The sequence below is a fragment of the Narcine bancroftii genome, chromosome 3 (genome assembly GCF_036971445.1).
Source record: "Narcine bancroftii isolate sNarBan1 chromosome 3, sNarBan1.hap1, whole genome shotgun sequence".
Classification (NCBI taxonomy): domain Eukaryota; kingdom Metazoa; phylum Chordata; class Chondrichthyes; order Torpediniformes; family Narcinidae; genus Narcine; species Narcine bancroftii.
In genome coordinates, this window is record NC_091471.1 from 273,491,631 (window position 1) to 273,506,602 (window position 14,972).

Sequence of the window (14,972 nt, forward strand, 5' to 3'; positions counted from 1 at the left end):
GTCAAATGGAGGGGAGGGGGATCTCCGATGCCCTGTTTCTGTCCCCCTGGATGCGAATTATATGTTAAAACAAAGCTAATATTGTTTTTTCCGAATGCATGTCCCCATCTAGGCGACAGCCGGTCACATTATGTCTGCAAATGTTCTTCCCCCCCCCCCCCCCCCGCGCCGACTCCAGGGACTCGTCTCTTGCATCGAAGCAACGCGGAGATAACAGACCGATTTCCTTTGTGAAATGCTCGGCTGCGCAGTCCTCTCTCTCTCTCTTGATATATATTATATGAAATAAAATATCGCCCTATCACAGGTCATCTCAAATTCTTCCTTTGCAAGTGGATCATGAAGACCAGCCCCCAGGAAGATGACCCGCCCGATACAAAATGTCAACGAGTTTCCCCGTCTAACTTTAAACGAGCGCTTTAGGACGGGCGGGGGTGGGGGTTCCTTGTCGGATGCAGCCGGTCGGTTCACCTTCTCGTGTCCCCAGGTCCACACGCCGCTTCAGCAAAGATGTCACGTACAGCCAGCCCACAAGACGTCAAAGCATACCTCTCTAACCATCTGAGCATCCATGGACAAATTGCGTCCTGCCATGCGAAGAAGGTTGTACAGCCTCCCTCAACACATCGGTCCCAAACCGAGCATCATGGACGAGGAGGAGGACAACGAGGAGGACACTCGCAGCAAAAGCATTAGGATGAAGGCGATGCCTTCTCCTCCCGGAGGGGGAGGCGGCCGAGGACATAACAGCGACAGCAAGCAAGGGGAGGCGAACCAGGGAGAGGGAGAGACAGTCGTGAACATGAAATGCAACACGAACGGGGACTGCAGGATGACCCAAGGCAGTCAGTCCTCCATCAACAGGGCAGAGCAGGAGAGGGGCGAGGAGCAGAACATGGAGGGAGGGGGCTCCTCGCAGAGCGGAGAAAAGAAAGAGAATAAAGTGGCTTTCTCCGCGGCGCCGAGCAGGAAATCGTCCCAGCTTCAGCAGCACGGGAGGAATTCTGTGAGCTTCCTGAAATCGGAAGGCGCCGAGCAGATCCTGGCCGAGGATGGCGAGCAGAACGGCAGCCAAGCCAGCTTCATGCAGAGGCAGTTCGGGGCCATGCTTCAGCCGGGAGTGAACAAGTTCTCCCTGCGAATGTTTGGCAGTCAAAAGGCTGTTGAAAGGGAACAGGAAAGAGTGAAGTCGGCCGGAGCTTGGATTATCCACCCTTACAGTGACTTTCGGTGAGTGCTGCAATAGCGGGGTGGGGGGTCGACCCTCAGGCTTTAAGCTTAAATCTGCTTGCATGTCATTGTGGACAGCAGGCTGCATGCAAATCTCTCGCCAAGTGTGTCGCTCGACACCTGCAACACTGAAGGTCGGCTGGCGGTATTTGACGTGCTCACTTGTCTCTTTTTCTTATTAAACAGATATTCCCAATTAATATGGAAGATTATCTGGCAACATTCTTTTCATAGGTGCTTGTGTAGCCCCCTATTTCGATTTGCGGACGCTGCCCCTTTGGCACAGGGTGGACTGGGACAGCATGCGTGGTGTTTTAAAAGTGAGTCAGGTTTTTGTTCCGCGAGAGACGCCACACAACTGCAGTGAATGAAACCCTTGAGAAGTGGGGTTTGTCTGCTTCTACCAGGCGAGGGTGGTTCTAGCCAGAGAACCCACCGCCGACCGAACTTCTCGGGAGCCAATAAATGGTGAAATAAGCCACACATGGACCCTGCAACTGTAGCACCCTTCTCCTTCAAGTGTGTTTATACCGATTGATAAATACGTACAGATGTTAGTCTTGTACATCGCCAATACAGTTCTGAATGAAATTAATTGTTTCCACGAAAGGTTATTTTCTTTAAGCTACTGTGTGTAAAGGTGACCTGAGAATTAATTTTTGTCATTGATGCATTTCTGAGGCTTCTGTGTCCTTGGGCCGTTTGGTGACTGGCGGCAGTGTATCACATCATCCTTGAGCAGTCGAGATAGTTTATCATCGGTATCTCCGGGGACGCGAGGGGATGGAGTAAACGAGGTGGCGTGTGTTCGAGGAAGGGGCGGGGAGTGAGATGCTTTCTCCTGTCATCATATCATTGCAAGCGATTTTGCTTCTATTTTATACATTAAAAAGACTAGTTTATACAGGGCAGGGGACTGAAACTGGTGCTTCGTTTACCAGCTCCCACTCAAAAGGCAACACATTCTATGCAAGTTGATGGAACTGGCCTGGAGGCTGGAGTTACACTGCAACTTACACCAATGCGAAATGTGAAATTATAACAGGGAGGAAGAGAGAGTGTGTGTGTGTGTTTGAGAGAGATATAGAGAGAAAGAGAGAGAGAACGGGGGGGGGGGGGGGAGAGAGAGAGAGAGAGCACGCAGCCCTGGCATCTGATGCAGCTAAATACATGTTTAGATTTGACTGAGGTCCCAGTGGAGTTGTTGGTACCAGGTTTGACAATGACTTTGAACTCTGTGCCCAAAGGCACTGAAAAATAATAACTGGAAAGTATATGATGTACAAGATGAGTGATAAGGAGCAACATTGGCACCTATACAGTAAAGTTTATTGTGGTGTTGCTTTCAACATGTTTACATTAAGTTTGCCATTTAAACATTTATGAATTAAAACTGAATTTTGATCAATTTTATTACATGTTACAAACCTAATTCTACCTTAAGGGTTCCCTGAGTAAGTTCTAAAATCTTTAATAAATAACCAGTGACACTAAACTATCAACCGCTGCCTTGTTATGTTTATTTGTTCTACAGAAATGTGGTGAAGGTTGAATGTGATTGAATTATGTAAGTGATCATTTGAGTTATAAAGAAAGATCAGGTATAATTCAGACATTTATTCAGTCGGGCTGAACAAGACGAACAATTACTTTAATTCTAATGCCAAGATTCTCTACATTTTGATTTTATTTCAAATTGATCCTATATTAATCCCTAATTAAGAGTTTCAACACATCCATTATTAGATTATTTATTATTGGTAGCAGTGGTTTCCATAATATTAGTAATGAATGTTGGAAAAGTTAGAAGGGAAATAAGAAATAATTACAGAATAAAGTCCACATTCCTTCTTTCTATGCTTGAATAAAACAAAGTGGATGTTTAGAAAATTTTCATTCCAGGATTCAGCAAACGATTATTCAGTGATTTATTGTTTCTTGCCAACTCAACTTCATATCATTTATTAGTAATTAAATACATAGTACTTTCTTTTATGGGCTAAACAAAGAATATATTTAACTAGATTTAAAGAAATATTAATTATAATGGCATATTTTCAATAAATTAAGTTTTCCATCAGTATAAATTTGCATTTAGTGGCATCAGTATAATTTTATCTTTCTTTCTCTCTCTCTCTCTCTCTTTCTCTTCATCTCCCATACTAATATTACATGGCTATTAACAGAGAGCGCGCGCGCGCGCACACACACACACACACACACACACACACACACACAGTATATAAAAATAACGTTGGTATAAGCAAATTCATCAATAACACACATTTCCTAATTATACACCCTGTGCTAAACATCTCATGCAGTGAGACAGTGGTAGAATGTTAAGTTTCTTCCATGGCCGAATTCCTTTTCTCAGGGATATATGGGCATCATGCAATTGCAAAGTAAATTGTTAAAGTTAAAGCTAGCTTAGCTGGTGAGTCCAAACACACAGCCATCTAGAGGATAAGATGAGTAATTACTTGCACAAAGGCCCATCAACTCTTGTAAGATGGAAAACTCCCCAAATCAATTGATTCTTTCTGTTGTGCATGTTTTGTTTTACAAGATGCCGAGCACATTTCCCCGTTTATTGTTTTCGGAAAACCTACCCCAGTCAACGAAAAAGTTATAGGGCACTTGTCAGTGGGTAAAAGAAGGTTTTTTTAAGCAAACGTCTGTTCGCGTATATGCAAGTCTGTGTCGTAATCAAAGATTTTATAACTTCACGCATCTGATAAATTCTTCAGCCTCAATTGTTTCTCAACATAATGACAATTTTATTTTCTAATCAGAGTTTAACTCACATGTTACGTGACACCGATTTACTGTCAGAATGTTGTGGATAAGGCTTCTTCTCTTCCTATTAACCCTATCATGAGGAAGTACAATTATTTCAATGGTTGGGTGAGAATTGCTTGCACTGTGGCTACAGACCTGCATTTTGAAAAGGCTAATACAATCAAAAGCTTTAGTCGTTTGAAATATATCAATATGGACAGCAAGGTATCCAGGGGTGAGTTACAGTCGTGCGATCAGTACTTTGCTTGATTTATTCACACGTCTCATCGCAGGGTTTACGCTGGGTCAAGGTCTCAGCTGGAGAGGGAGTTTGGTGCTTTCTGGTCGCTCTTCAGGCGGCGTACCTTTCAAGTGCACGACGCGGCCGAGCTGAGCTGTTCGTGGTGCTGAAACTAACCACACGACGTGAGATTTGCTCCCGATGTTTTGCCCCGCGATCTCCCATTCCGCCTACTTTCCTTCCCATTTCAATGCATTGCAAATGTCAATGCAAATCCCATCTATTTAATAACGTTAATAAGTCAACATTTTTGCTCTGTTTTCTTGGGGTTCCCTTCACTTTAAGCCCAGTGCATGCCAACGAAGACAATGCAACGACATAAAGTTGATTACTTATCGAAAAGTTTATCATATAATAGGATGTCCATGTGTCCTGCCCAGAGCTCATAACCTTGAAATCAGAAAGTTTGCATGTAAATTAGTTTCAGCACCTAAATCTCTTGCAGGAGACTCTCCATAGCCGAAAGGGGCCTAATTTTATTTTTACAAGTTGAAAAAATGTATGTTTTTTCAGACCTACTTTTGAGGTACTAAATATTTTATTTATGTACTGATTTAATTATCTGATTTAAATACTTTTGGTCTATCCGGCCCAGAAAACAAAACTGAACATTTCTGGCTACTATACTATTGCATTTGGCTGTTTACAATGACCAAGGAATCATAATTTTGGTTCCTTCTTGGAGTAGGGTAAAAAGTTTTCCGTATTAATCTATTTTGGGCAAAAGGTTCAAGACGCAGCGTGATTGGTCAGACTGTGGCATTGCTTCAACACCTTAACTTGGGTGGGAACTGAATATTTGACTTTTAAATTTGACAGTGTGGAGTAACCAACGTGTAACATTGGTCAGGAAACTACACAGGAAAAAAAAATGAAATTGTAAAATTATTGTCTGGCGTGACATTATTGCATGAAATTATTATCTGGCATAGTTCACAGAGCAGTCACTGAACTACTGGATCGAACAATGCAAAACCTTAACGCACAATGGGAGCTATTACTTTTGTGCTAGTTGGAGATTTTTGTCAAACGTTACCAGCAATTCCAGTAGGTAGTAAAGCAGATGAATTGATGCTTCATACAAATGTTAAACGATTTAACTTGAAAACCAGTACGTGAGCGCATCGACTGGCAATCCAACTGCAAGAGTCTTGGCTTTGAATTTATTCAGATAAAGAAATGGAAAATTTAACATAAAAACTCAACACGAATGGTTTTGATGATAACCTGCGTCAAATTGTTCCATTATTTTATGATCTGATGCACAGCATTCAACCAAATGTCTCTCCATGCTACTTGAATGTCTATGTGAAAGAACCATTGAGTAATTACAAAAATGAAATGCAGGCCATGTATAAAGATTTTCTTTCAACGCTTCCCAGACAATATATCAACAATGTGGCAGACTTTGATGAGATTGTTTATTCCCTATTGAGTGTCTGAACTCACCGTCATCACGTCACCATGAATCAAAAGGAACTCTCATCACTCGACCCAGGAAACTGCAGTCTCTCCTCTGTATCCATGCTACTCAGGAATCCAAAGGCACGAGAGGTACAGTAATGCCTGGAGATGCTGATGGGGAAATTGTCTTCATTCCCTCCGATGCCCAATGATCTCATCCAACCTACGACTTTAATTCAATAAACTTCACTTCTCTGTTCTAGTCAGTCTTGCTGTGACAAGGTACATGGAGATGCATTAAAATGGCCTTGATTTATTCCCTTGGTCAATTCCATGTTGAATATTCCAGAGTTGGAGATAAAAATAATCTCAACATTTTTCACCGGATTCACTCAACCTTCGATCTCAAGGTACAATGTGCACAGGCGCATTCATACTTAAGGGGTTAAATCACACACTTTTGACCCGAATCATATTATTCATGGAATAATTAATTATATGTTTAAGTTTGATTTTATTTTTATTTACATAGGGTGTTCTCAAACCTGATGTATGGAAATAAATGCAAATATCATTTATTGTCAGCAGACTAACCTGAACAATTTATATTTGAATACATTTTAATATTGGACTCCCATTTTAAAGCATTGATCCGTGACGTTATGCACTTTTAATTGTACACATTTACGAGCTCTCTATATAATGGAGAAGATGTCGAATTTTATGCAGCGAGGCTGCCTGTCTTGCATGTTCAATCGTGGATGAGCACACGGTGCCGGTTCGTGTTCATGAATCCTTGTTATGTTTAATGATGACGGTTTGGCACAGCAAGCGACATTCATCACCTGGTGTTTAGCAGTTTGAGTTGGGAGCCCTAGTTAGTTGAAAGACCAGACCATTTCCGACTCAGAAAAAGAAGCATTACCTTCCTCTGCCTGACATACCTCCCTCTGCTCTTCAATAGGAAGCCTGCAGATGTCCCACTGGATGAGCAATACCCGCAGTCAGGCTCTCCTTGTGTCGACCTTGCGGACAAGGAGACTCCGTCAACTGATCCAGTCGAGCTGGACAAGCGGGAGGACATTGGTGACCTGAAATCGATGGTGTCGGCCACAACCTGTTCGAGATTCATTGCGGCCGTGACACCAGTGATATCGGGAGTAGTTCTTCTTTGTTACAGCCTCATAGCTGTGTTTTCATAATCATTAAGGCCATTTCGTTCGGTGTCTCATGACGACCCTTCTGGTTGCAGATCGAACACCATCCCGTCCTTTGCGGGTACTTCTCCCTGAATTCATTGCTGGGTTCACCAAAATCACACCTTCCATTTTCCCCGTCACACCCCCTTTGTTCAGTTCGTTTTTATCCAGACTTTTTCTTTCTGTGAACTAGAACAATCAAAAACCAACATTGAATAAAAATTACATATCCGAGCTCAGAAATAGACAACAGGATTTAACTAATTTATTAATTAATCAATTAATTTCAAACGATTATATTTTTGCATTCTTTGTCTTTCTGTCAGGATTTAACTGAGCCAATTTCACTTTGTTAAGTGACCCAGTTATTCCTTAATTTATTCTTTAGATGAATATTTCTATTTTTATTGTTTTATATGCCTTCGTTCACTTTTTGTTTCTCTCCCCTGTCTTATTTTACAAGGTTCTAAATAGTTCAGATTTCTTATTGAAGCCATAGTGTCTGCAGTAAAATCACATCTAGAAATGAGCTTCAAGAGGTCATCTCACACAATCCCTACATCACAATGGTTGCAATTTGATTGCAGTTGTGAATCATAACGTGTAAACAACTCTCAGATGGTTCATTCCTGAAATTAATTTAGAATTACTTTAGTTTTAGCTAAGTGCCTACAAGAGAGTTGCCATGTGTCACTTGTAGCAAGCAGAACTTTGCATATGATACGTGGAGGAACAGTTTCCCCCAATGACAATGTCATGTGGATCACCACTGTGAGTGCAATTGTTTCATTCACACCGTTAGTGAAGCTTGTATCTATAACATAAGAATAGTATATTAATTTCATCCGCGATCTTGTGGTTCTGGTTTGAGAATCTCCTGTCTACTCTCCATATCCTGGGCTGAACCCTCATAATGAAGTGTTTCCCCTTCCCTAAATCCAAATTTCTTGCTTATGTTATTTCTGCCCAACCTTTTCTACTTTTAAATGTTATTCCTCTGAGGCACTGTCAATTGTTTTTCTTTGTATTGTGTTTAAGTATTCTGGGGGCCCCAAAATTAAATTGACATTTTTGGGGTTTAAATATACTGTTGATTTTTATTGACATTTAACTTTAAAAAATGTTTACCTTCACCAAACTTAGCAGATAAATATTTTGCAAAAATGTATGAAATTTGGATTCAATAAACTGTGAATTTAAAAAAATTCTCTTTAATGTATATCCTTTCAATTCACAGGTACAGGCACAGTTCTATCTATATGGATAGTGTTAATGTAATAATATGGTCTTGAAAATGATTATTCACCTGGATTCACAGTTTAATTTAAACATCATAAGGTCCATTTTTCATGAGAAAGGCCATGTATGCAACTCAAACAGGATTTTTAAAATAAAAGCAATTTTCTAAAACAGAACCATGTTTTGCAAATCATATTCCAGATTTATTATGTCAGTCTTCTAAAATTATTTCATGTCATTTTCACTTATCAGGCTATATGTAATTGTAGCTCTAATTTATACAGAATAATCTTTTGCACCTTATGGTGTACCTTGATCCTCTTTATGAAGTGATTTAAAATTGGAGTTTAGATGTCAACTGGAATGTAACATATTAGAGGTAACAAACTATCCCTGCAAGCAGTTGCCCACAAAATGGCTATCCCCACAATGTCTGTAACCTGTACTTCAAAACCTGTACTTAGACACTGAGAGGGGAGATGCCAAATGACCTGACATTGCTCATCAATGTTGTTTCTCCCTAACATAAACTATCAGAATACAGAAGGATTTTGTGAGCTTTTTACATTTGTAGTCAAAATGGAGACTCTACACAAATATATGATTAAGAGAGTTATGTGGTAAATGTGATTTAACACTAGTGAAGCGAATATACCATTCAGAAGGAACACAATGAACTGAATCCAGAGGTTATGGTGAGGTTTAATTTTGAAATACACAGACTTCATTCATAATATGGCGCACAATTATTTGACTATAATCTGTCCTTGAGACAGAATGGTGAGAAGTGTCAAGATGATTTCAAAATGGAATATTAGTGAAGCTTGACCTTAACAGTTCAGGGAGAAGATGCTTAAACTGAGACCTCATGTGGTTTTTAAAATATTGAATGACAAAGACAAGTTAGATCAAATATTATTCTGTCAGTCAGGCCAAAAGAATATGAGAATAGAATTTAAAGTAAGAGGAAGGCAAATTAATCATTGACCTTGGGATAATAAGGCACGGTTGTTTCAAGAATGATAAAAGTTTGGAATGATTTACTGAGTAAATTAATGAACTTAAATTGAAAACCAAAATGGATACAACTTACACTGGTTTATTTGAAATATCAAAAGGATATCTGCTGGATACTGAACTTGAACTTTTAGTGCAGTAATTAATTTATAGATTATCTGAAATATCACCGCAATCTATTATTATCATTGAACTTTTTAAACCTTTATGTAATGAGATAATTATTCTGAAAGAAATATTTGCAAATTGTTTACTCCTATCATTTGGATTTTAAAAGTGTACATGATATGATTTTATTGAGGCTTTTAACTAAATTATTATCTCTTTTACAGGTTTTACTGGGATTTCACAATGTTGTTATTTATGGTTGGAAATCTCATAATTATCCCAGTAGGAATCACTTTTTTCAAGGAAGAAACCACAACTCCATGGATTATCTTCAATGTCGTGTCTGACACATTCTTCCTCATGGATTTAGTCTTGAACTTCAGGACTGGAATTGTTATCGAAGATAACACTGAGATCATTCTGGATCCTCAGAAAATTAAGAAGACATATTTAAAAAGTTGGTTTATTGTAGACTTCATCTCTTCAATCCCTGTGGATTATATATTTTTGATAGTAGAAAAAGGAATCGATTCAGAAGTTTATAAAACTGCCAGAGCTCTACGGATTGTGCGCTTTACAAAAATTCTCAGCCTTTTACGATTATTGAGACTCTCAAGATTGATTAGGTACATCCACCAGTGGGAAGAGGTAACGCTGTTTTCAAGAGAAATCTCTTTGTTCAGTTTTTTTTAAAGTTTTGATTCATAGCTATAATTGTAATTTAAATTTGATGGGATGGAAATTCAACATTATAGATCTAATTCTATAAAAAGTAAATGAATGCAACAAAGCCAATTAAACCAGTGGACAGACCTGACATGCAGTACATGTGGCCAACCCTTGTTACATTTGGTGGGGTGTTTGGTTTGACGGCATTGTTGACTGCCTGAAATGACTGAGGTCACTTGAACCTTATCATACAATTATTTAGAAATAGGATTTTTTTTTTCCATTTGTGACTTAGTGAATACAAAATTGATGACATAAAATAGTAAATACTGAAATATTCAGAGGATCAATGTGGAAACAGAAACAAAATTCTTGTTCCAGGTAGGTGAACTTTCATCAGAATTGGGAAAAGCTCAGGATGAATATCAAACAAGAAAATCAACGGATACTGGTGACTTGTGCAAGACATAAAAGTGCAGAGAAACTCAGCAGGTCAGGCAGCATCTATAGGAAATGAAAGGCAGTCAGGGTTTCGGGCCTGAACCTTTTTTTAAGAAGTGTGAAAATCATGTAGATTCCAGAATAAAAAAGGTGGGGTGTGGGATGAGGGCAAGAGGACCGACACAAGCTAATAGCTAAGTCATAAAAGGTGGATATAGGTGCAAGGGTAGAAGTGAAAGAAACTGAGAAGTGATGGGGGGGTGGAGATTCAGAAGGTTAAGGAAGTTCAGTCTCTGAGAGGAGAAGGAAGGGAAGGAATGGGGAGGTGAAGGAAGGAAGACAGGGGGATAAGGGAAAGAGAGTCTGTGGGACTGGGTTCATGGAAATTGGAGAAGCCAATAAAGATGGTGACTAATTTTAAGATGCAGCCAAAGGATTGGGGGTGGGGAGAAAGGAAAAGGAAAAGTCTGCCAAGGGATGATTTAAGTTACAAGGAGAAAGAGTAGTAATGTATGAAAGAAACAAATGAACAAATGTTCTTGGTTATTGCTTCAGAACCACTTTGGAAACTTCAGCAAAAGATGAGGATGAACATATTGTTGGAGTGTTGCATAGATACTCCATCTGTTGAGAAATGATAGATGGAGTATTTCATCTTGCAAAAATGAAATAGTTTGAAAGCCTTTTCAAAGTATACTTAGATTGTGTACTTCAAATATGCAATTTGATCTTTATAAAAGATTGTATTCTTCAAATACAGTATACAAAAGATCAAATTGAATTCATCTTTCTTCATATTAAAGTGTTTCTTTTCTTACATCTCAAATTAACTTAAATGATTCTATATTATCATTCAGAAGAAAGCAGGGAAGTCCTTTTTGTGTCCTGTGAAGTATAATCTCACTAAATCAATTGATGAGGTCATATCTTCATCATCTTTTATGAGACCTTGCTCGGGGCACTTTTGCTGCTGTTTCCACATTACAGAATGGCAATGTTTAAGTAATGTGTACAATACCTGTTTAAAAATGATTCAATATTTTGGGAAGTAGTATTATTTCTTTCAATACTTAGTAATGTATCTTTCACCTCTTGTATATATTATAATGCTCATATTTTTAAATCCATGCATTATCTGCATCTAGCAGTCTGCAGGACTATATCAAGTCAAGGAGTAACCTATTTATGCTCATAATCATTAATCTTTATAATTCATTTGAATATTAATCCAAGAAGGCTTTTTCCACTGAGGGTAGGTGAGATACAAACCAGATAACATGGGTTAAGGGTGAAAGGGGGGAACATTAGGGGGAATTTCTTCACACAGACAGTGGTGGGAGTGTGGAATGAGCTGCCAGATGAAGTGGTGAACGCAGGTTCCATTTTCATAATTAAGACAAAATCTGGACAGGTACATGGATGGACGGGGCACGGAAGGATATAGCCTGCAGGTCAATGGGACTAGGCAGAATAACAGTTCAGCACAGACTAGAAGGGGAGAAAGGCCTGTTTTCTGTGCTGTAAAGTGCTGTGGTTCAACCCTGTACTAGTAACAAACTCATTCATATGCATAACCCTTGCTTGCAAATGGTTTTGATCTAGATCAACATAAAAAGGAAAAAGACCCAAATGAGGATTTTCTGAGATATTTTATATTAACAATTACACAAGTAGATAATTTGGCTTGTTGGAACCATGGCTTTTTGCCAGCTACACATCTGATTTTTTTTCAAGATTATTGGTGAATTTTGAGCTTGAACTGAACCAGCACATAGAGTTGTCGAATGCTGGCGTGATATGTGGATGAGTTAAGTTTCATGTTCCCTCTGCTGCAAATTCCACATCTAAACTAAGGCTGAAGGTCAAGAGGGATATCATCAATTATCAAATTTTAAAGCAGTGAATGTTCACTAAATGAGACAGAACCATAAAACACATGAAAAAATGCTTTAAATATGCAGGCTTCGTTCTATATATCCTCAGACCGGAAAATTGGAATAAAGAGAGTATTTAAAAATAAACTATTGTGAATCCTGGAAATCTGATACAAAACGGCTGTTGGAACAGCATCTGTGTAGAAACAGGTGTGAATTTAGGCTGATGAGCAAGGTTCACGTCTTAGCTTTTTTATCACCTATATCCACATACGACATCTTACCTTGATGTAGGGCTCAGGTCAAAGACTTTGCTTATATGTCTTTAGCTCTTATAGACGCTGTGTGGCCTGCTGAGTTCCTGCATCATTTTTATGTTTTTTACTATGACCTCCCACCTGTTAGGTTGTGCTCCTCCCCTTGCCACTTCCTCCCTCCTCCCCCCTCCCCTACGTCTCTGTTCGTGCTCAAACCTTGACGAAGGGCTGAGGCCTGAAATGTTGGTTACAGTATTGTACTTTAAAGCCCAGCATCTGCAGATTTTCCTGTTTAACTTTGACTTAGAGTGGGAAGTATTGTGATTGTATTTGTAACAATTTTTGAAATTAATCACTTCCAAGCAGGATTGCAGTAGTTTTATAGAATATACAACTTTCACAAACAATATTTAGCACGTCATGTCCTGAAAGAAATAAACAACTTATTCTCACATTCTGTAAGATCTTTACGTCACACAGAATCATATTATGACAACATAGATCTTCTAGTTATTGTTTTAAAATGCATCCTGTCAGTTCTCTCACCAGATTCACGTAACCTCTCAGACAATACAATTAGTCTTTACATTCTCATATTCAAAATAAGATCTTAAATTTTAAAGTTAACATAAAAGTTAAAAATATTATTACAGTAAATTAAATGTGTTTGAGTATAACCAAAAGTCAAACTGAAAATGTAGCACTCATTTGGTCTATTTACTGTTCCTCAAATGTAATGAAAGAATGAAACTGAAGGTCTAGACTCTTGCAATACAACACTCGTGTGGCAATGAATGGAAAATAAAATGCATTCCTTCACCATATGAAGCCAAAATCACTTGCGTTGGTATCACTGTAGAATTCTATTTGCATCTAATTCCTCTAATTCCTACGACGAACAGGCTGATCCACCTGTTAAATGAAAAATAGTTCAGAGAAATTTGACACCAACATATTTAGAACAGAGAACAGAGAATGTGCAGGCCGTGGGCTGAACCAGCGCTTCAACCCATTGCCTGCATGTGGTCCATATCCCTCTTAGCCTGTGTTCCTCCCCCTTCCCTGCCGCTGCCCACCATTTTATTCAGGCACTAGTTTTCAGCACTCTTGCAGAAGGGCTGAGGTCCACTTTCTGTGGATGTTGCGTGACCTGCTGAGTTTCTCCAGCACTTTTGTGCACTCCCTCGATTCCCTGCCTGCTCATGTTTCTGCCTTTAAATGCCTCTTCCACATTGCTGTTGTAACCACTTTTGCCCAGATAATCTTCTGGACCAGCCTACCATAGGCACCTTGTCAAATCCTTTATGTTTCATTTGTTAATGAAAGATAACGAGCTATTTAATTTTTATTGTGAGCAGTAAATGGTATTTAGATAATAAAGTGCTTATATTGTGGAAATCTGAATATTTAGAAAAGGAATGGAGAACAGATTGGTAAAACTTCCACAGATGTTGCCTGTCCTGTTGAGTTCCTCCAAGACTTTTTGTGTGCATTGAACCAAAGATTGCACAATGTGCATCATTTTTGGGAAAATGGTTTTTTTGAGAAATTACAGCTATTATATTCAGAAATATCTAGATATTTTGTTTTACATTTGATGTTTGCGAAAATTGACCACCTGAGGTACCTCAAACAGGTGGATGATCTTATTAGGTTACCTGGCACAGTATGCAGTGGGTCTTTAGCAGATTGAGCATCCTGATGTTTTCCTACAAATAGAACAGTGAGATCACCAGATTTCTTTTTTTTTTAACTCCTACATCTATCTCCTTTCTGCTACATTCTTCTCCTAACCATTACCTTTCATGACTACACGAGTGCTGCATGACAGGCTGTCTTTGTCCAGCATTTGGGTTCTGCCTTTATTTTCCTTTCTTCTTTGACACAATTTCCCCCACTAGTGTTGTGTTGCAGAAGGAGTCTTCAGTTTCATTCCTTATTTAAATGTAGAAAAGAGAATAAGAATTGGGAGTGGACCTTGTTTCAGCATGATCTAATAAAATCATGGCTGATGCTATATTCAAATGCATTATTTGTCCATTTTCCATATACCCCGATTTCTTTCACTGCTATTGATTTAAATGTTATAGTTAATAACTGAGAAGCCATAGCCTATTGGGGCAGAACATTGGAAAAATATGTTCGATTCCCCCATATTGTTAAAGAATGCAGCCCCTTAGAATCAAGCCTATTTATCCCAGTCCTACTGCTAAAGTGAAAACACAATAAATGCTGGAGGATTTGAGCCCATCTCACAGCGTCCAAAGGAGATAAAGAGATATTACTGACATTTTGGGCTTGAGCCCTTCCTCAGGTATGTGTAAAACAGACAAGTGTCTGAATTAAAGGCTGGGGAAAGAAAGGAAGAAGACTGGGAGGGGGAGGAGTCCAGACCAACTGACAAAATGTGTTAATTGGATATGATAAGGTGAAAATTGATTTTGGCTCCGTG

At 39.0% G+C, this 14,972-nt stretch overlaps 1 protein-coding gene across 1 annotated transcript in view; it reads left to right on the forward strand.

The window, feature by feature from the left end:
- Nucleotides 1-571: 571 nt before the first annotated feature.
- hcn2b (hyperpolarization activated cyclic nucleotide-gated potassium channel 2b) overlaps nt 572-14,972 on the forward strand; it is a 75,756-nt gene continuing 61,355 nt past the window's right edge. The window contains exons 1-2 of the mRNA XM_069922970.1: nt 572-1,230; nt 9,504-9,927. Coding sequence (XP_069779071.1) covers nt 572-1,230; nt 9,504-9,927 — 1,083 coding nt within the window. The remainder of the gene's footprint in view (nt 1,231-9,503; nt 9,928-14,972) is intronic.